This window comes from Hemiscyllium ocellatum, chromosome 12 (genome assembly GCF_020745735.1).
Source record: "Hemiscyllium ocellatum isolate sHemOce1 chromosome 12, sHemOce1.pat.X.cur, whole genome shotgun sequence".
NCBI lineage: Eukaryota > Metazoa > Chordata > Chondrichthyes > Orectolobiformes > Hemiscylliidae > Hemiscyllium > Hemiscyllium ocellatum.
In genome coordinates this window covers 96,807,225-96,828,992 of record NC_083412.1, presented here as the reverse complement: position 1 = coordinate 96,828,992, position 21,768 = coordinate 96,807,225, and the positions used below count along the sequence as shown (strand labels likewise).

Sequence of the window (21,768 nt, the reverse complement as noted above, 5' to 3'; positions counted from 1 at the left end):
GGCCGAATGGCCTCCAGCTCAGTCACATTCGCCTCAGCTATGAATGTCACAAGGGCTCCATCCGTAATATATTTACACCTCCATTCTGAATGGTCTCCCTCCACACTGTTGTGGGTCTGACTGTCTCTCTCTCTCTCTCTCTCTCTCTCTCTCTCTCTCATGAGTCTCGAATTCCAAGACATCCTCTGACTCAGCCACTTACTATCCCCCTTTCCCTTCCCAGCTCGCCACAGGACACCAGGTTCTAGCCTTGTCTGCCCCTTGCCCCACAAGCACATGCACTCTTACACTTTTTGGGGAGGGGCCAGGGGGCATAGCCAACGCTAAAAATCACACAACACCAGGTTATAGTCCAACAGGTTTAATTGGAAGCACTAGTTTTCGGAGCGACGCTCCTTCATCAGGTGGTTGTGAAGGACGCGATTGTAAGACACAGAATTTACAGCAAAAGCTTACAGTGTGATGTAGCTGAAATTATACATTGAAAAATACCTTGATTGCTTGTTAAGTCTCTCATCTGTTTGAATGACCATGATAATTTCACTTCTTTCATTCAAAATTCATATAATTTCAGTTCCATCACACTGTAAACTTTTGCTGTCAATTCTGTGTCACACAATTATGTTCTTCACAATCACCTGATGAAGGAGTGTCGCTCCGAAAGCTAGTGCTTCCAATTAAACCTGTTGGACTATAACCTGGTGTTGTGTGATTTTTAACTTTGTCCACCCCAATCCAACACCGGCATCTCCAAATCTTGAAACCCAACAGCAGAGAGCTTGACATGGTTAAAGACAGACCTCGTATCATCGAGGTGAATGAGGAGCTGGACAACTGGGCGACACAGCAGTATGGTCTGGATTAACCCATCCTGCCTTAACTGGGCGACAGAGTATCTGCCCTCCCCCCCCCGCAACCCCCACACCTCCCCTCCCCCCCACCCCCCCCCAGCTCTCCCTGCCCCGGGTGACGGGATGGGTGATGGGTGGCGGACGGGGGATGGGAGCATGCGAGGAAAACACAAGCCACTTGCTATCTCATTCCGTTGCGATGGCATGCAAGAGACGGACAAACGGACAGTACCTGCCGGGGTGAAGGTGAAAGACTGAACTGCAAGAAAGAACACAGAGAAGGCAGAGAAAAGATCGTGAGTCACAAAGAAAATTAAAGGAGCAATCACCCGGCAGGCGGGTACCCTGGGAGCTGGCATCCGGGCATTCTCCAATCATTAGCAAGTCACAGGGAAAAGAAAACAAACTAATTGACAGCAATAAAGAGTTTGCTCTTTACAAAATGCCAGTGAAAGATTAGTTGGGAGGCAGAAAGCAGGAGGAAGTGTTGGATGATAAATTCAGCCCAAGTTTGTGAGTACCTCAGTGAAGACATGTTAGCTCAATGACTCAGAACAACATGGGCTCTCAACTCTGGCATTCCTCTTCAAATGCTTTACCCCCTTTTCTCAATCAGCTTAAACTGCTGATTCTGCAGAGATTTACAGTGACTGACAACGCGCTATCTATAGCAAACATGGTCAGGATTACTAAAGCACAGCAAACCATCAAATGCTCCAGGCAGCATCTCCTTATCATGAGCCCTTGCATTCTCCTGCCCCCGCCTACAGTGTGTATCAAGGACCTCAGTACAAAGCAACAACAAGGATTGCACACCCAATAAAGTCATCAAAGCCTGTCCACCAACGACAAGGCACAAGGCAGGAGTACAAAGCTAAACATCACACAACACCTGGTTTATAGTCCAACAGGTTTAATTGGAAGCACTAGCTTTCGGAGTGCTCTCCTTCATCAGGTGGTAGACAACCTGTTGGACTATAAACCAGGTGTTGCGTGATTTTTAACTTTGTATACTCCAGTCCAACACTGGCATCTCCAAATCAAGTCAGGGGTGTGATGGAATACTCCCCATTTGCCTGGGGTGCAGCTCCAACAACGCTCAATAAGATTGAGACCATCCAGGACAAAGCAGCTCAATGCATTTACAGCACATTCCCCACCTTCTGCATTTACTCCTGTCACTACAGACGCACAGTAGCAGTAGCGTGTGATGTCTTCAAGATGCTCTGCATAATTCCCTGACAATCCTCACACAGCACCTTCCTAAACCACAACCACTTCCAGCTAGAAGGACAAGGGCAGCGGATACATGGGAACACTCCCATTGCAATTCACCATCTTGACTTGGAAATATCACAACATTCCTTCACCGTCCCCAGGCCAGAATCCTGGAATTCCCTCCCTAAGGGCATTGTGGCTCAACCTACAGCACATGGACTGCAAGAGTTCAAGAAGGCAGCTCACCCCCACCTTCTCAAGGGGCAACTAGGGACGGGCAATAAATGCTGGGCCCAGCCAGTGACACACACATCCCATGCATGAATTGAAATGAACAGAAAATACCCCAATACAAACAGACCAGACACAGAGCACTGGAATAGCACAATGTGAAATTATTCTCTCCTGCTTTCATTCAGCAACATTCCCTGCAGTTTCTGCATCTTCTTTACTGTTTGTCCTCACTTTCAATCAGAAACAGATCCATAACTATTGGCTGCTCCCCCTCAGAGTGCCTGCAGCTCCTGATGGGACGTCCTGACCATTTGGGGCTGTTGGTTGAGCCACTGGCTGGGTCGCATCACTCCAGCAGCAAGCCGAGACCCTGGCCCACTCACAGACCACCGCAACAAGCAGCAGCCCAGAAAGGAGCAGCAACCGTGGCTGATCTCTCTCCTCCTCACACTCTCCAACCAAGGCTTTCCAGAACCAACGTCACAATGGCCTGACTCAGCACAAAAGTCAATCAGAAACCAGGAACATCTAACCTGGAGCATCAGTCATTCAATACAACATCTAACAAAGGCATTCCCTCTGTTGCTGATAGTGTCCTATTCCTGGAGGTTTCTAAACTTTGAGGAAGATCCCGTATTGTTTGAAACAAGGTGGTTGATTGAAGGGAGGCAGCGAGTTTCACCATTTGCAAGCTCTCTGGCTTGTACAAAGCATTCTGGGGTGGGTGGGCTTGCTTACTTGTCAGTGAGGGGAGAAGACCTGCCTTTCTTCCCCATCATTCATCGCGCACTGTCTCTCAGGGAACTCAACACTTCCCGGTTCTGGGGGAAGTAATCAACGAGGGGGTTTCTACAATGGTCAGAAAACTCTCTCTGAGTACAATCGGCACCCCAGGCCACCCGGGTCACCAAGTGAAACTATCCATTCTCGTGCCCGGCTGTGGCCGCATTCCTCAATTGTCCTTTCTTGAAAACAATGGCCAAGCTTTTGCTCAGACACTGGGTATTGGCACTCCGCCAAGCGGCTGGGCACTGTCTCCATCCCCTCACCTGCGTAGTTGCTGAGTCCCTTCCTCTTCTTCCTGCGCCAGTACAGCCAGATGCTGAAGCCCATCAGAATGACCCAGCATGCCCCGCCGATGCCCGCAATGAAGGCTGGTTGCTTCACCACGTCCGTGATCTGCTCCGTGATGCTGTTATTGCTGCCGGGTCCAGTCATGAAGATGTCGTCACCACGGCCCCCTGCAGAGAGAAAACAACATCCCCGTTCCTTCACCAAAAACTAACATATCCCTTTCCTTGACCAAACATTTCTCGTTGGAAATTTGCTTGAGGAAGCAACTGATTAGTGGTGTACCTTTAGATCAGAATGATGCTTTGATGTGTGCATACAGACAAAAACCATGGAATGGTCTGATAATCGCAGTCACTCTCAAAACATATGGCATTGAAAAGGCTCAGGCAGCATCCAAGAGGCGGGACTGTCCATGTTTTGGGCATAAACTCTTCATCAGGAATGCGGAGGTATCCAAGGTGGCTGAGAGATGAATGGGAGGGATTGGGGGCTGGAAGAAGGTAACTGGGAATGCGATAGGTAGATGAAGGTGGGGGTGAAGGTGATAGGTTGGAGCAGAGGGTGGAGCAGATAGCTGGGAAGGAAGATGGACAGATGCGACAGAAGAGGGCAGTGCCGAGTTGGAAGGTTGGATTTGGGATAAAGTGGGGAGAGAGGAAATGAGGAATCTGGTGAAATCAACATTGATCCTGTGTGGTTGTAGGGTCCTGAGGCGGAAGATGAGATTTTCTTCCTCCAGGTGTCAGGTAGTTAGGGTTTGGTATTGGATTTCACTGATTTCCACATCTCCCCTCTCCCCACCTTATCCAAGGTTGAACCCTCCAACCCAGCACCGCCTTTTTGACCTGTCCATCTTCCTTCCCACCAATCCGCTCCACCCTCCTCTCTGACCTACTTATTAGATTAAATTACCTACGGTGTGGAAACAGGCCCTTCAGCCCAACAAGTCCACGTAGACCCTCTGAAGAGTAACCCACCTACTCCCTACTAATGCACCTATCACCATGGGAAATTTAGCATGGCCAATTCACCTGACCCAAACATTTTTGAACTGTGGGAGGAAACCCACGCAGGCAAAGGGAGAATGTGCAAACTCCACACAGATAGTCACCCAAGGCTGGTAGCAAACCCAGGTCCCTGGCACTGCGAGGCAGTGGTGCTAACCACTGAGCCACTGTGCTGCCCTATTTTTGTATCCTTGAGATAGAATAGAAGGGACAACCCAAACTCATGGACATGAATACTGGGGCCAACAATGAACACCAGTCCAAATCAGTGACACACGAGAGTCTAGGTTTGGAGAGTAACTGCGATATCCTGGGGAGGAGTTGGCATAGTGGTTTCCTTAATTGATTATTCATCTAAAGACTCAGTGAATGGTCTGGGAACCCTGGTTCGAATCCCACTGGGGCCGGTGTTGTTACTTGAATTCAATGTAGATCTGGAATTGAAAGCAGAACGATGTTGATTGTTGTAAAATCACACCTGTCTTGCTAATGTTCTTTCGGGAAGGAACTGCTGATCATATCCTGGTGTGGCATATGTGTGGTTCCAACAATGTCACTGACTCCTAACTGCCCTCAGGCCAATTAGGTAAGGGCAAGTTTTTTTTTAAAGTTAAAAATGAGCTCACAGACCAGGGAGTTACAGGACGACAGGAGATTCTAGACAAAAAGGAACAAGGCTGCAGAGGGATTGGAAAGCAATCATGAGAATTTTAAAATCAAGGTACAGCTGTGTGGAGGAGCTGGTGATGATCAGACAGGAATTAATACAATATTACATTGTACAGTTCAGACCCAACAGGAAACAAAATGTCTAGGTAAACTTGAGATGACAAAGACTGCATCGTGAGGCATGCCGCAGGCTCAGTGGAGGGAGGAAGGAGAGAGAGAAGAAGAGAGGGAAAGAGAAAAGGAGGAAGACAGGAGAGACAGAGGGAGGGAGAGAGGGATGGGAGAGAGGGAGGAGAGAGGGAGAGAAAGAAGGAGGGTGAAAGGGAGGGAGCGAGCCAAGGAGAGAGGGACTGAAGAGAAAGGGAAGGAGAGAGGGAGAGAGAGAGGAAGAGAAAAAAGGGTAAGATAGAGGGGAGAGAGGGGGAAGGAGCAAAGGAGCGAAGAAAGGGGAGAGGGAGAGAGAGAGGGAGTGGGAGATGGAGGGAGAAAGGGAGGGAGAGAGGAAGGGAGGGAGAAAGGGAAGAGGGAAGGAGAGAGAGAGGAAGGGAGGGAGAATAGGTGGAAGAGAGGGAGAGAGGGAATGAGGGTGAGCACTTACCGATGATGATGAGCTGTGGCTCACTCTTGACCCCGACACCAGCACCAGTGCTAGCTGCAACCTGGACATGATACTGGACACCAGGCAGAAGGCCACCAATCACCACCGAGCGAATAGCAGCATCCACAGTCTTGTTGATGTGAAACCGGCTGGCATTGCCAAGACACCAAATCTAAAGGGAAGAGTGAGGGCAGCATGAAGAGAAATCATCGCAGGCAATTCTCTAGTTACACAGATCAGAATGGCGCCCAGGGAGAGCTGGGGGACAGGGCATTGGCAATGGAGGAGGATGCTGAGGTCAACTGGGTCCAAGGCTGCGGACATGGTCAGAAAGGGACAGTCCACCAATGGAATAGTCACATACGGAGTCATTTCTGACTCCAAGCAGCAGATTCAGCTCCATCAACCAGGGCGCCCTGTTCAAACATCAGGGCACTCTGTTCAAACATCAGGGCTCCCTGCTCAAACATCAGGGCACCCTGTTCAAACATCAGGGCTCCCTGCTCAAACATCAGGGCACCCTGTTCAAACATCAGGGCTCCCTGCTCAAACATCAGGGCACCCTGTTCAAACATCAGGGCACCCGGTTCAAACATCAGGGCATCCTGTTCAAACATCAGGGCACCCTGTTCAAACATCAGGGCATCCTGCTCAAACATCAGGGCACCTGTTCAAACATCAGGGTACCCTGTTCAAACATCAGGGCACACTGTTCAAACATCAGGGCACCTGTTCAAACATCAGGGCACCCTGTTCAAACATCAGGGCATCCTGCTCAAACATCAGGGCACCCTGTTCAAACATCAGGGCTCACCCATTTAAGACAATGACAGAGAAATCCTTTTCTCACGGAGGTCGTGAGGTTTTGAAATTTTCCCAAAAGGTGGTGTAGCTGATTCATTATGAATTTATGAGTAAGGTAAAGGCAGATAGATTCCACTGGGGCAAGAGTTTGGACAGGTCTCAGGAGTGGACAGGAACATGCATTGATCAAATCAATCTGGATGCTTGTGAATGGCATGGTGACTGTCAGAGTGGCCTACTATTGCTGTAAATGTGTCTGTTTGTCCGTAGATCCTAACAGGTTCACTCACTGAATGGTTACAGCACAGGAGCCCCTTCAGCCCGTCACGTCTGAATCAGATGCACTGCCCTGTCCCTTCCATCTCTGCCCAGCAATTTTGTTTTCCCTTCTGGTGCTTATCCAATTCTTTTCTAAATCTAGCACCACCTCCTCCCTTCTCCCTCAGACCCCCGATCCTGAGCAGGCTCCCTCCCTGAGGATGGTTACTCACCTTATATTCCTGGATGATGCCATTCTGTTGTTCCATTGGTGGGGGGTCCCAAGAGACACTGATGCTGGTGCTGTTGTGGTTCCCAACCATCATCACAGTCACCGACTGAGGGGGGGCACTCGGAGCTACACAGGGACAGACACAGCACACAGAAGGAAAACATTAATGCCATCAGCGGACCGTACAGCGTGATTTCAGAGTCACTGGCTAGCCACAATCTCCCAACTCCCAACCCCCAAACCAACCAATTCCTCTCCGATAACTGACACACAGAAGACATTCCATAGCTCTCCCGGGAACACTTAAAGCTTGTTTCACACATTAAATGATTTGATGGCCAGGTCATCCACCACTGCAAGGAGGAATCATGCTTTTGTTAGCTTCATGACTCGATTATTCCAACCCATTCCTGGCTCGTATAAAGAGAGGCTGGATAGGCTGGGAGTTTTTTCCCTGGAGCATAGGATACTGAGGGGTGACCTGCTAGAGGTCTATAAAATCATTAGAGGCATAGATATGGTGGATAGCCAACAGCTTTTCCCCAGGGTATGGATGCCTAAAACTAAAGGGCATAGGTTTAAGGTGAGAGATACAAAAGGGTCCATAAGGGCAACTCTTTCACACAGAGGGTGGTGGGTGTCTGGAATGGGCTGCTCAGAAAGGTGGAAGCGAGTACAATTTTGTAATTTCAGAAACATTTGGATAGGTACATGGATGGAATAGATATGAAGGGATATGGACCAAACACAGGAAAGTGGGATTAGTTTAAGTTATGAAAACTGGGTGGCGTGTTGGCCCGAAGGTCCTGTATCCATGCTGTAAAACGCTATGACTCTGACAGCAGAAAGAGCGAAAGGCAAATGATTCTCAGGACAAGGGAGAGATGGTGGTGTTGAGGCTATGTCACTGAGCTAATAATCTGGAGACCTAAGCAAATGCTCTGGAAAAATGCTTTTAAATCCTACTACAGCAGCCAGGCGAATTCAAGACTGATTAATCAATAAATCTGGAACACAAAACTCATCTCTGGAATAAAGCATTCATCAATTGTCATAAAAACCACTTGGTTTACTCATGTCCTTGAGGGAAGGAAGCTGCCATCCTAACCTGGTCTGGCCTACATGTGACTCCAGACTCACAGCAATGTTTCTTAATCCCTCTGAAATGGCCAACACACCACTTAGTCCAAGGGCAGTCAGGGATAGGTAACAAAACAAAACCAACGAGAGAATAAAGTAAAACTAAGACTTGAGACATCCAGAAAGTATACAATATCCTCCCAATGCCCAATCACAGAATCTCTATAGTGAGGCAACAGGCCCTTCAGCCCCACAAGTCCAGACTGACCCTCTGAAGAGTAACCCACCCAGGCCCATTCCCCCTAACCTATTACTCTACATTTACCCCTGATTAATGCAACTAACCTACACATCCCTGAACATTACGGGCAATTTATCATGGCCGATTCACCTAACCTGCACATCTTTGGACTGTGGGAGGAAACCGGAGCAAACCCACGCAGAGACGGGGAGAACGTGCAAACTTAACACAGACAGTCACTCGAGGCTGGAATCAAACCTGGGTCCCTGGTGTTGTGCGGCAGGAGTGCTAACCACTGAGCCACCGTCCCACCCAACTCCAGAAGAAGAATGGGAAATAAATGCAAAAAACTGAAAATGCTGGAATGAAAACAGGGAGGCAGGAGAGGGTAGGTAGAGGGTCAAATTGTGGCAACAGTGTGAAATGTCCCAATGAACAATAGTATTTGCTGCAGGTTTGATCCCAAACACTGTGCTGTGAAGTACTGTTAATGGCATTCGTGGAATACGCCAATGAAAAATCTGATTGATTCCTGGCACAATGCCCCTCAAGGGTGTTCAGCAGGGTCACTTGTACTTTGTGGTGGAGGAAGGGGCAGAAATGAAATGACTTAATTCTGTTGAGTTTTTTTTGTTTGTTTCAGGACATTATGCCGTGCTTATTATGAGCTTTCAATGTTTTTGGGGCTATTTCAAACTGTTAGGTGGCACAGTCACTTGCACAGAATGGGAACAGAATGTTGCACATTGATGCTGACAGATTAAGTGAGAGGGTGAAACTGTGGCAGATGGAATTCAATGTGGGGAGAGGATGAGATCATTAACAATGGGTCTAAGGAAGATCCCTAAATACTTCCTAAGTGGTCAACAGTTACCAACTGTGGTGGAGAAGGGTCATTCAGTCAGTGACATGGAGGCAGTGGCGTTATCACTAGACTATTAATCTGGATATTCCAGGTAATGTTCAGTAGAACCCAGGTTCGAATCCTGCTCTAGCAAGTATTTCCAAATCAACATAAATTATGAGTTGAATGACATTGATTGTTGGAAAGACCCATCTGGCTCACTAACGTCCTTACCCGGCCTAACTGAGAGGACTGTGGCTGACTCTGAACAGACCTCTGGGTAATAAATGCCAGCCCAGCCAGTAATGGCCACATCCCATGCATGACCTTTTACTGAACAGGGATCTGGTAAGATCTAGTCAACAAGCACAAAAATAATTGAAATGTTTGAGAGGATCTTTGTCTTTGTCTGAACGGGTCTAGAAGACACTGAGATGCTGCCCTTTGCTGGGAGATCACAGCTGGAAGACTGTGCTCAGTAGCTGAGGGATGAGATTCAGTGAGATAATTTCAAACCAACAATCTCTGGACTGAGCCCATGTCAGTTCTCCAATCTTATGGTGTTTTAGGTCAGACAGTTTGGACCATTTCAGAGTTTGGAGAGTATGGGCAGCATATTCCTCAAGCAAGGATCACAAATGGCATTTCACAGAATCCAGACAGTGTAGAAACAGGCCATTTGGCCCTCCAAGCCATACCAACCCTCCAATAGGCATCCCATGCTGTGCCACCACCCCATCCTATAACCCTGCATTTCCCATGGTCAATCCACCTAACCTGCAAATCCCCGGACACTATAGGGCAACTTCCCATGGCCAACCCACCTAATCAGCACATCTTTGGACTGTGGACCCAAGGGAAACCCACGCAGACACGGGGAGAAAGTGCAAACTCCACACAGACAGTCACCTGAGGCTGGAATCGAACCCAGGTCCGTGGTGCTATGAGGCAGCAGTGCCAACCACTGAGCCACCCTGCTGCCCTAAAGTTCTGAAAGACACAGACTGCAGCAGCTCATTACTGGCAGCTCATCACTAACTCCATCTCCAGGGCAGCTAGGGACAGGCAATAAATGGAGCCCAGACCCCCTTGAATAAATCAGTTTAGACAGGGCAATGCTGCAAGATAAGGCAGGAAATCCTTTGGAGTTGTTCCTGGTCCGCTAGCATTGTTTACCATGAAAATGTCAGAAACTCTCCTGAGCAATGCTCGGTGTCTCCCCAGCCTGACCATTGGAGCAAAGGGAGGAGGAGATGGCAGTTTAAATGTATTCTGGATCAGTGGTGCTAGAAGAGCACAGCAGTTCAGGCAGCATCCAAACTGCAGCGAAATCGACGTTTCGGGCAAAAGCCCTTCATCAGGAATAAATATCTGGTTCTCAGACAGCTGTCACTGCAGATTTCCCAGAATGATCCAAAGACATAAAGAGTCAAATTATCAGGATAGTTCACAAACACTAATCTTTCATTCCCTTGAGTGCCTCAGATTAAGGAGAGATCTAATCAAGGTGTTGAAGGTGGATTGGAATTCAACTATTTGCCCTGGGAGAGGAAAGAAGAATCTCCTCTTCCAAAGGGGAGTAAACATCTGGAATGCTGGCTCTGGAATGTTGCCACCTCTGGAGGTAAATTAAATATTTCCGAACAGGGATTGGTACATTTTTTTGTGAATTAAAGGGTATTAAGTGTTTCAGAACCAAGACAGATAGACAGAGATCAAAAGCAGAGCAGCTGTAATCAAGTTAATCAATCGATTAACTTCAGCCTTGAAAGCTCCAAATGTCTCCCAGTCCCCGTAACTTTCTGTAGTTGACAGCACAGAAAGAGGCCATTCATTCCAATTGGGTAAAAACAATGACTGCAGATGCTGGAAACCAGATTCTGGCTCAGTGGTGCTGGAAGAGCACAGCAGTTCAGGCAGCATCCAACGAGCAGCGAAATCGACGTTTCGGGCAAAAGCCCTGATGAAGGGCTTTTGCCCGAAACGTCGATTTCGTTGCTCGTTGGATGCTGCCTGAACTGCTGTGCTCTTCCAGCACCACTGATCCATTCATTCCAATTGGTCCAGGCAGGTGTTTGTGCTCTTTCTGAGCTGACCGATACCCCAGTGTGTAATCTTCTGATCCATTCTCATTTGTCTTTGTCCAATACCCCTTCACTGCAACAAAACTCTTCTGCACAATTACTTCTATAGTAGTGAGTTCCATATTCCTAGCACACTCTTTTCAACTGAATTCCCCACTGGATTTGTTCATGATTGGTGCTAGCTATAGCCCAGGTCTTATTCACATCCTTTCTGTCTATCATGTCAAATCCCTTATAATTTTAAACAATTCTATTTTTCTGTTTTAGGGATCACAAAATTATTACAGCATGGAAGGTGGCCATTCAGTCTCTCATGTCTATAATAGCTCTCCTAATGAGCAATTAACTGCATTTTGATTTTATTCATTCATGGGATGAGGGCTAGGCCATTACTTATTGCCCAGAGGGCAGGTAACAATCAAATACATTGCTCTAGAGTTATATGTAAGCCAGACCAAGTAAGGATGTCTGTTTTATAGAACTTCGAACAAAGAACATCACAGCGCAGTACAGGCCCTTCGGCCCTCGATGTTGTGCCAACCTGTGGAACCAATCTGAAACCCATCTATCCCACACTATTCCATTTTCATCCATATGTTTAAACCAATGACCATTTCAATGCCCTTAAAGTTGGCGAGTCCACTACTGTTGCAGGCAGTGCGTTCCATGCCCCACTACTCTCTGAGTAAAGAAACTACCTCTGATATTTGTCTGATATCTATCACCCCTCAATTTAAAGCTACGTCCCCTCGTGCAAGCCATCACCATCCAAGGAGAAAGGCTTTTACTGTCCACCCTATCTAATCTTCTGACCATCTTGTATGCCTCTCTTAAGTCACCTCTCAACCTTCTTCTCTCTAACAAAAACAGCCTCAAGTCCCTCAGCCTTTTCTCGTAAGACCTTCCCCTCCATACCAGACAACATCCTGGTAAATCTCCTCTGCACCCTTTCCAAAGCTTTCACATCCTTCCTATAATGCAGTGACCAGAACTGTACGCAATACTCCAAATGCGGCCACACCAGAGTTTTGTACAGCTGCAGCAAGACCTTGTGGCTCCGAATCTCAATCCCTCTACCAATAAAAGATAACATACCGTATGCCTTCTTAACAGCCCTATCAACCTGGGTGTCAACTTTAAGGGATCTATGTACCTGGACACCGAGATCTCTCTGCTTATCTTCGCTACCAAGAATCTTATCATTAGCCCATTACTCTGCATTCCTGTTGCTCAATCCAGAGTGAATCGCCTCACACCCTTCCCCAATAAACTCCATTTGCTACCTCTCAGCCCAGCTCTGAAGGTTTCCTGAAGGACATTAGTGAACCAGATGGGTTTCCCCAGATAATTGGCTATGGATTTATGGTCATCATAAGGTCTTTAATGACTAATTGTTAGTGAATTTAAATTTCGCCTTCTGCCACAATAGGATTTGAACCCAGGTCCCCAGAGCATTACCTTGTTCTCTGGATTAACAGTCGAGGGATAACACACTCCCTACTGTGATGCTCGAGGATATTTAAGAGTTGGCCATATCATTGTGAATCTATAGCCACATTTAGGCCAATTTGGGTGAAATTTCCATCCCTAAAGCATGTTACAAAACCAGATAGGCATAACAACCAACCCTAGTACTGTGGTCACTAAGACTGTCAATTTCAGACTGAATAACTGAATTTGAATGGCACCACTTGATAGGCTGAGGTGTGAACCCCTGGTCCCCGTGCATTAGCCTGGGTCTCGGAATCAGTGGCAATACCACGAAGCCACTATCTGCCTGGAAAGTAGGCTGGTAGAAAAGACACAGAGAAAACTAGAGTGCCTGAGCCTGAGGAGTGACCTTATCGAGGTTTATAAAATCATATGGGGCACAGATAGAGTAAATAGTCAAAGTCTTTTTTTCCCAGGGATGGGGGAGGCTAGAAATAAAGGGCAATAAAAAAAACCACCATTTCGACTGGGACAACACATCTATCCTGGGACAGGCTAAGCAAAGACATGCCAGAGAATTCCTAAAGGCCTGGCACTCCAACCACAACGCCATAAACAAACACATAGATCTAGATGCCATCTATCAACCCCTCAGAAAACAAACAGGAAATGACATCACCACAAACCCCAGGAACCTCATCCAGGAGAAAGATATAAATAGAAAGCAAGAGACAACAGCTTCGCTTCACTTGGAGGTCGCCACTGATGATGTTACCTAGCCAGGTAATGGAACGTCTGGATATCAAACCTACAGCTCAGCGAGCAAACCTACACCCTCAACCTGAACCTGAGCTACAAACCTTCACAAACCTTGCATAAAGGGCATATGTTTAGGGTGAGTAGGGAAAGATTTAAAAGGGACCTGAGGGGAAATTTTTTTCATGCAGAGGGTGGTGCGTGTATGGAATGAGATGCCAGAGGAAGTGGTGGAGGCTGGTACAATTACATCATTTAAAAGGCACCCAGATGGACATATGAACAGAATGGGTTTAGAGGGATATGGGCTGGGTGCTGGCAAATGGGGCTAGATTGGGTTGGGATATCTGGTCGGCATGGACGAGTTGGACCAAAGGGTCTGTTCCCTTATTGTACATCTCTATGACTTTAAAATACTCCCGCCGATATGAAGCCCAGAGCCTGGAACCATAAAGATAAGACAGTCCCTTGTAAAAGCAACAAGGAACTTGAAATGACTCTCTGTTCTGAAAGGAGTGGGGTGGGTAATGAACTCGCTGAAGCATGGAGAGGTTGAGGTATTAAAGATGAAGTGAGATACACACCCGAGGGATAAAGGGTATATTGATGGGGTGTGATGAAGTCAGGTGGGAGGAGGCTTGTGTGCAGCATACACACTGGCATGGAGCAGATGGACCGAATGGCCTCCTGCCGATCTGCCGAACCCATGTAATACATTCTGCTATGAGAGTCGTGTTGCAGCATCTTCTCAAATTGAAGCACGTTGCAAAAGATTCACTCGGTTTCCGTTGTGATAACTGTTTTCTCACTACCCCCCACTGCTAGTGCAGAGAATGAAAAGTCATAGCTGAATCCTGACAGGTCAATTATTCCAGCTCTCAGCTCCTTCCCAGGGACAGGGCTATGAAAACAAAAGTTGTTGTCGATCTCATGAGTGCAGCCACATAGAAATTCCATTTGTTATTTTCCACAATCGGCCAAAGGGCTGGAGACAAACTTATTGCTGAGAAGTGATAAATTGTTTGCTGTATGAGAGCAGGTATTGGAACTGATGCGGACACACGGAAAACGCTGAACCGACAAGGAACAGAGAGACAATGGCCATGAGCAAATGTGGTCAGGGTGGGGGTACAGGATGGGAAGAAGTGACCTGTACCTGCGACGCTGCACAGACAGACAACACAGAAACAGAAAGAAGAAAGAACGAGAGAGAAAGGGAAGGAAGGAGAGCCTGTTCGAGTCAGAAGGGAAGGCAGACCAGTGAGGGAAGACACAAGGAGAAGAAGCGAGAGATAGAGAGCAGAAGTGATGCAGTGATGAAGAGAGAGACAAGAAAACAGGTGGGAAGAAGAGACACAGAGAGACAGAGAGGGATGGTAAAAGGGGCCAAGAGGGAAGGAAGGATGTAAAAGGAAATATAGGGGAAAAGGTGTGAGGGAGAGAGGCAGAGAAAATCATCTGAAAGAAACGAGATGTGAAATGAGGTGAAGGAGCTGATAGAGACAGAGAAGTAGAGAGAGAGAATAATTGAGTGCAAACTGCATAACTCACTTCCACGTTAGGGTTGAGGCCAGGTCAGTTATTGACAGAACCATTTTTTCCAGGACTGTGAGCAGCAAACAGTGTGGTGTGGAGGTGAGCCCAGGCAGTTAGATATATGTGCACCAGACTTGGTCCAAATTAAACGACAGTCGATGAAAACAGAGATTGAGATGAAACACAACCAACAATCAAAGGACTGGATTGGCAATTTCTATCAGGCTGTGTAACCCGCTGCTGCTGGAGGGGAAAGGTCACTCATACTCTTCCCTTCACCGGGTAATAGTACACACTATACCCCTCTCCTGGTGCTGGTACACACTATACCCTTCTCCTGTTGATGGTACACACTGTACCCCTCACCTGGTGCTGGTACACTCTGTACCCCTCACCTGGTGCTGGTACACACTGTACCCCTCACCTGGTGCTGGTACTCACTATATCCCTCACCTGGTGTTGGTACACTCTGTACCCCTCACCTGGTGTTGGTACACACTGTACCCCTCACCTGGTGCTGGTACACTCTGTACCCCTCACCTGGTGCTGGTATACACTGTACCCCTCACCTGGTGTTGGTACACACTGTATCCCTCACCTGGTGCTGGTACACTCTGTACCCCTCACCTGGTGCTGGTATACACTGTACCCCTCACCTGGTGTTGGTACACACTGTACCCCTCACCTGGTGTTGGTATACACTGTACCCCTCACCTGGTGTTGGTACACTCTGTATCCCTCACCTGGTGTTGGTACTCACTATATCCCTCACCTGGTGCTGGTACACACTGTACCCCTCACCTGGTGATGGTACTCACTATATCCCTCACCTGGTGCTGGTACACTCTGTACCCCTCACCTGGTGCTGGTATACACTGTACCCCTCACCTGGTGCTGGTACACTCTGTACCCCTCACCTGGTGATGGTACTCACTATATCCCTCACCTGGTGCTGGTACACACTGTACCCCTCACCTGGTGCTGGTACACACTGTACCCCTCACCTGGTGCTGGTACACATTATACCCCTCACCTGGTGCTGGTATACACTATATCCCTCACCTGGTGTTGGTATACACTGCACTCCTCTCTAGATCGCTGATATCAGAGTAACTGTGTCCTGTAGAGTTAACACCTTCCGTCAGGGAATGACGGTGGTAGAGAATCTGGTCTTGTTCACCTCAACCCTATCTCCTGCTCAAGTTCTCTTTGCAACAACAGACCGGGATCAGTATCTCGAGCCTTCTGACAGAACTGAAGTCAACTTCTGGTCAGGTAGAGATCCCGTGCTTTTCTCTCCCTCAGTCCATGCTTTCCCACGTCCGTCTGATATCCCTTTCATTCACCATCAACCATTCGTATCCTACCCACTGAAACCTCTTCAGTGGAGCAGACAGAATATTGTTATCCTCAGTCCCAGGTGGCCTACTGCCCTCTCATCTCCACCAGTGGAAGGGTGCAGGGGGCAAATGGGGCAGGCATTTTGAGGAGCCACATTTTCATCATGAATATTGTTGGCTACTCAGTGATGATTGAAGAAGTTTACTGGCCAATAGCTCAAACATAACAACACAGCTATTCCTGTACCATTAGCAATCACAGAACACGATATTTTGTGAGTCAGTGAGAAGTGTGGGCCATTGGGCACAGTTTGTGCAAAGCCCCTGTGTGTTCTGACACATTCAGAGACTCGACAAATACATCCTCGGAATGATTGATGGTGTATTTCAGCACAGTGGGACCTGCACTCTTACGTATTAAGTCACCAGAAAGTTTTTGCTTCTTTTTAGATGTCAGTCTTGTTCTCGTCAAGCTGAAGGATATTAACGCAGGGTAATGCATCCCATTCCGTTCCAGCCTGTGTCTGTCAGAACCCAATACTTCCCAGGTCTGGAAACAGCACACAGATTCAGAACAAAAATTAACCATTCTCCACCCTGCCCTCATCAAACACTGCCAGCACAGGGGCAACACGGGGTTGGACACAGAGTAACGCTGCCTCTACATTGTCCCCATCAAACACTCCCAGGGCAGGGAGAGCATGGGCTTAGATTGAGAATAAATTTCCCTCTACACCATCCCCAATCAAACACTCCCAGGACAGGGACTGCATGGGGTTGGATACAGAGTAAAGCTCTCTCTACACTATCCCCAATCAAACACTCCCAGGACAGGGACCGCATGGGGTTGGATACAGAGTAAAGCTCTCTCTACACTATCCCCAATCAAACACTCCCAGGACAGGGACTGCATGGGGTTGGATACAGAGTAAAGCTCTCTCTACACTGTCCACATCAATCACTCCCAGGACAGGGAGAGCACAGGGTTAGATATAGAGTAAAGCTCTCTCTACACTATCCCCAATCAAAACACTCCCAGGACAGGGACTGCATGGAGTTAGATATAGAGTAGAGCTCTCTCTAAACTGTTCCCATCAAACACTCCCAGGACAGGGAGAGCACAAAGTTAGATTCAGGGCTGTTCAGGACATTGGTTTGGCCACAGCTGGAGAACAGTGTGCCGTTCTGGCCACCACACTTTCGGAAGGATGTGACTGCACTGGAGCGGGTGCGGAGGAGATCCTGCCATTTCAACGCTGAACTTTCAATGGTGAAGAAGTTAAACTGTTTATTCGGCTATGCATTGAAATCCCAGACTCCTTGTTCCTCCAGATTTCCAACAAGTTACTGAGTGGGGAACACAAACTCAAGATGAATGGAACAGGACATGAGTCTAACTGAAAGGGGATGGGGTGAGATGCCCATTCCACTCCAGAACTACTGATTACAGGTTCCATAAGAGATGGAAACACAGACACTTTGTGTGACCCACCTTCCTCAGTCGTGCGTGCAGTTTTCGATTCACTGTCAATCCCTTGAAATTCATTGAAGTATGGACGGACTTTCATCTCATAGGTGATGCCCTTCTTCAGGTTGTTAAGGACTGCACTTCGCTCAGTGGGCACTTTGACCTCCATGACTTGCCAGGACGAGGGGCTAGGCAGGCCGGAGACTTGCCGGAACAACACACGGTAACCCTGGATGAATTGTGATTGGCGCTCCACCTGGGTGGGACAAATGGAGAAAGCGATTAGCATCCATCACTCCGACATCAATTGTCCACCAACCATCCCTTCCAATGCACTCCGAGGGAGAATAAGGAGATGCATTGTGAACTAAATAGCATGGCCATAACTGAGGAGTGGAGGCAAATAAACACGTCTCACCACATGGCAGCTGAAGTTCAGGAAGCTGTCGGAAAAGAACACAGGATTAATGTGCCAAGGTGTAGAGTGCACCTAAAAATCTCTGGGCATGATGTGTTGAGAAAGACAGCAAAGCTTCGGACTAATTTTGAAAAGGGGCAACGGGAGAGTTTCTATCGCAAAGGAGGAAGAACAAGGTGAATGCGAATTACTGGGCACTTCTTTCAGGGATGGGCTGACGAATCTCCGGTTGCGCTGTAAGATTCTTTGCTTCCATTTGTACAATTCAAGACAACAGCTGCTTCAAACTGATCCGCACCAAAGGCGATGTGGCCCCCATTCTAACCTGACTCTCTGGAGTGTCAGAGTGCACGAGCAAGGAGTTGGTCTTCACTATCTGTGCCATTTCTTTGATCGACTTGCCCCAATCTCCACTGAAGCAGAAGTAGGCCATTCAGCCCGTCTAGTCTGCTCGGCCATCCAATGGGTTTGTGGCCGATCTAATAAACTTCAACTCCATTTTCCTGTCCTTTTCCCATAACCCCTTGATTCACTTCCGCATTAAAAATCTCCTCAGGCTTGAGTGCGTGTAATGACCCAGCCTCGACAGCCCTCTGTGGTAAAGAGTTACAAAGTTCACAACCGTCAGAGAGGAGATATTCCTCCTCAGCTCTGTTTTAAATCTGCCACTCCTTCAACTAAATTATGACCTCTCATTCTAGATTGACCATGAGACATAGGAGCAGAAATTAGGCCATTCAGCCCATTGAGTCTGCTCTGCCATTCAATCATGGCTGATAGGTTTCTCAACCCCATTCTCCCCGTAACCTTTGACCCCCTCCCCAACAATCAAGAACCAATCTAACTCTGTCTTAAATATAATCCATGACCTGTTCTCCACAGCCTTCTGTGGCAGTGAATTCCACAGATTCCCCACTCTCTGGCTGAAGAAGTCTCTCCGTATCTCCATTCTAAAAGATCTTCTCTTTACTCTAAAGCTGTGCCCTCAGGTCCTAGTCTCTCCTACCAATGGAAACATCTTCCCAACATCCACTCTGTCCAGACCACTCAGTATTCTGTAAGTTTCAATTAGATCCCTCTACATCCTTCTAAACTTCATGGAGTATAAATTCAGAGTCCTCAAAAGTTCCTCAGATTGCCCCACATTCGTTTTATGTCTACTTTGTCAATCCCCGTCACCATCACAGATATTTACCCTGAGACTGTGCCCTCATGTTCTACATTCTCCAGTCAAAGGCAATCTGCCTCTCAGTAGCTACCCTGCAAAGCCCCTTCACAATCTTGAACCATCCAATGAGATTGCCTCTTCATGGCCTTGGCCCATCCCACAGCACTGACAGCCAGTAGGGTCCATTCATTGCTGGAATAACGTGGCACAGCGGACCCCTCCTTCCATCATTCCAAACTGACTACATTGACCGTGTCGGAGATGTGGTCAGGGGCTTGGCACCAAGGTGCAGGATGGACAAAGTCACACAACACCAGGTTATAGTCCAACTGGGTGATTTGAAACCACGAGCTTCTGGAGTGCTGCCCCTTCATCAACTGGACTTCAACGCACCGAAAGCTTGTGATTTCAAATAAACTGGTTGGACTATAACCTGGTGTCATGTGACTTCTGACTATGCCTGATCGTTGCAGTGGCCAATGACAGCAGCAGGGTTTTGTGACTGGGAAAGGCAGTAAAATGGTGAGGTGCTTACCGTCCACGTGACTTGTATACTGGATGGAGTGAGCACAAGCGGGTTATGTAAGCGTACTATAACCTCACCGAGTTCCCGCTGCACTTGCCTGTGATCCACTCCTTGAGCCGGTGGACTGATATCTGTGAAGGATCAGTAAAAGGCAGACAACATTTGAGATTGAAAACAATGAAGGCTGGACCATGGAGAGACAGGAACAAAATGAACAAGTCAATAACCTTTGATGAGAGCTGAAGAATAGAGACGTCTCACAGCGACATTTCCCTTCAGCACCCTCAGATGAATGCTCACATTCTGCTTACACTCTCACCTGTCATTATTACACTTCACCAAAAAAACACTCATCTGCTTCATTCGAGGGTGTAATCATTCCAAATGTGAGTTAGTCTCAAACTAAATGATTATATAGACCACAATCTTCCACATTTTCTTTTATCATCTCAACTGATCATGGTTTGGTAGGTGTTCAGGGGATTCTAATGCCGTGCTGTCCCTGTGCTGGGAGTGTTTAATCGGGGATGGTACAGAGAAAGCCTTGCTCTGTATCTAATCGCATGCTGTCTCTATCCTGGGAGTGTTTGATGGGGAGAGTGTAGAGAGAGTTTTACTCTGTATCTAACCCCGTGTTGTCCCTGTCCTGGGAGTGTTTGATGGGAGACAGTGTAGAGAGAGCTTTACTCTGTTTCTAACCTTGTGCTGGCCCTGTCCTGGAAGTGTTTGATGTGGACAGTGTAAAGAGAGCTTTAATCTGTATCTAACCCCATACTGTCCCTGTCCTGGAGGTTTTAAATTTGAGTGCTTTTTTTTTAATCATCCATGGGACATGGAAATCACTGGCTGGGCCCAGTATTTATTGCCCATCCCTAGTTGCCCCTTGAGAAGGTGGGGGTGAGCTGCTTTCTTGGACTGCTGCAGTCCTTCTTAATGTCCTTAGGGATGGAATTCCAGGATTTTGATCCAGAGACGGTGAAGGAACGGAGATATATTTCCAAGTCAGGATGATGAGGGGCTTAGAGGGGAACTTGCAGGGACAGTGTTCCCATGTATCTGCTGCCCATGTCCTTCTAGATGGAAGTGGCCGTGGGTTTGGAAGGTGCTGTCTGAGAATCTTGGGTGAATTTCTGCAGTGCATCTTGTAGATGGTACACACTGCAGCTACTGAGTGTGAGTGGTGGAGGGAGTGGATGCTTGTGGATGTGGTGTCAATCAAGTGGGGGCTGCTTTGTCCTGGATGGTGTCAAGCGTCTTCAGTGTTGTTGGAGCTGCACTCAATCAGGCAAGTGGGGAGTATTCCATCAGACTCCTGTCTTGTGACTTGTGGATGGTGGACAGGACTTAGGGAGTCAGGAGGTGAGTTACTCACTGCTCTTGTAGCCATTGTACTTGTATGGCTAATCTAGTTCAAAATTAAAAATCACACAACACCGGGTTATAGTCCAACAGGTTTAATTGGAAGCACACTAGCTTTCGGAGCGACGCTCCTTCATCAGGTGATAGTGGAGGGCTCCATCGTAACACAGAATTTATAGCAAATAATTTGCAGTGTGATGTAACTGGAATTATACATTGAAAAATTGATTGTCTGTTAAGCAAATTATTTGCTATAAATTCTGTGTTACGATCGAGCCCTCCATTACCACCTGATGAAGGAGCGTCGCTCCGAAAGCTAGTGTGCTTCCAATTAAACCTGTTGGACTATAACCCGGTGTTGTGTGGTTTTTAACTTTGTACACCCCAGTCCAACACCGGCATCTCCAAATCTTAATCTAGTTCAGTTTCGGATCAATGGTAACAAGGCTGTTGGTGGTGGTGGATTCAGTAATGCTGTAGAGAAAGCTTTATTCGGTATCTAACCCTGTGCTCTCCCTCCCCCAGGTGTGTTTGCTGGAGAATACCGAAACTCAAATACAAAAGAACATCTG

At 47.5% G+C, this 21,768-nt stretch overlaps 1 protein-coding gene across 8 annotated transcripts in view; it reads right to left on the bottom strand.

The window, feature by feature from the left end:
- The window catches only part of robo2 (roundabout, axon guidance receptor, homolog 2 (Drosophila)), an 895,654-nt gene that overhangs the window by 112,253 nt on the left and 761,633 nt on the right, over positions 1-21,768 (bottom strand). For all 8 annotated transcript variants that reach the window (XM_060833859.1, XM_060833864.1, XM_060833863.1 and 5 more), the window contains exons 14-18: positions 19,847-19,968; positions 17,750-17,981; positions 6,947-7,071; positions 5,652-5,823; positions 3,353-3,544 (exon numbers count right to left, since the gene is read on the bottom strand). In XM_060833859.1, the coding sequence (XP_060689842.1) occupies positions 3,353-3,544; positions 5,652-5,823; positions 6,947-7,071; positions 17,750-17,981; positions 19,847-19,968 (843 nt within the window). The remainder of the gene's footprint in view (positions 1-3,352; positions 3,545-5,651; positions 5,824-6,946; positions 7,072-17,749; positions 17,982-19,846; positions 19,969-21,768) is intronic.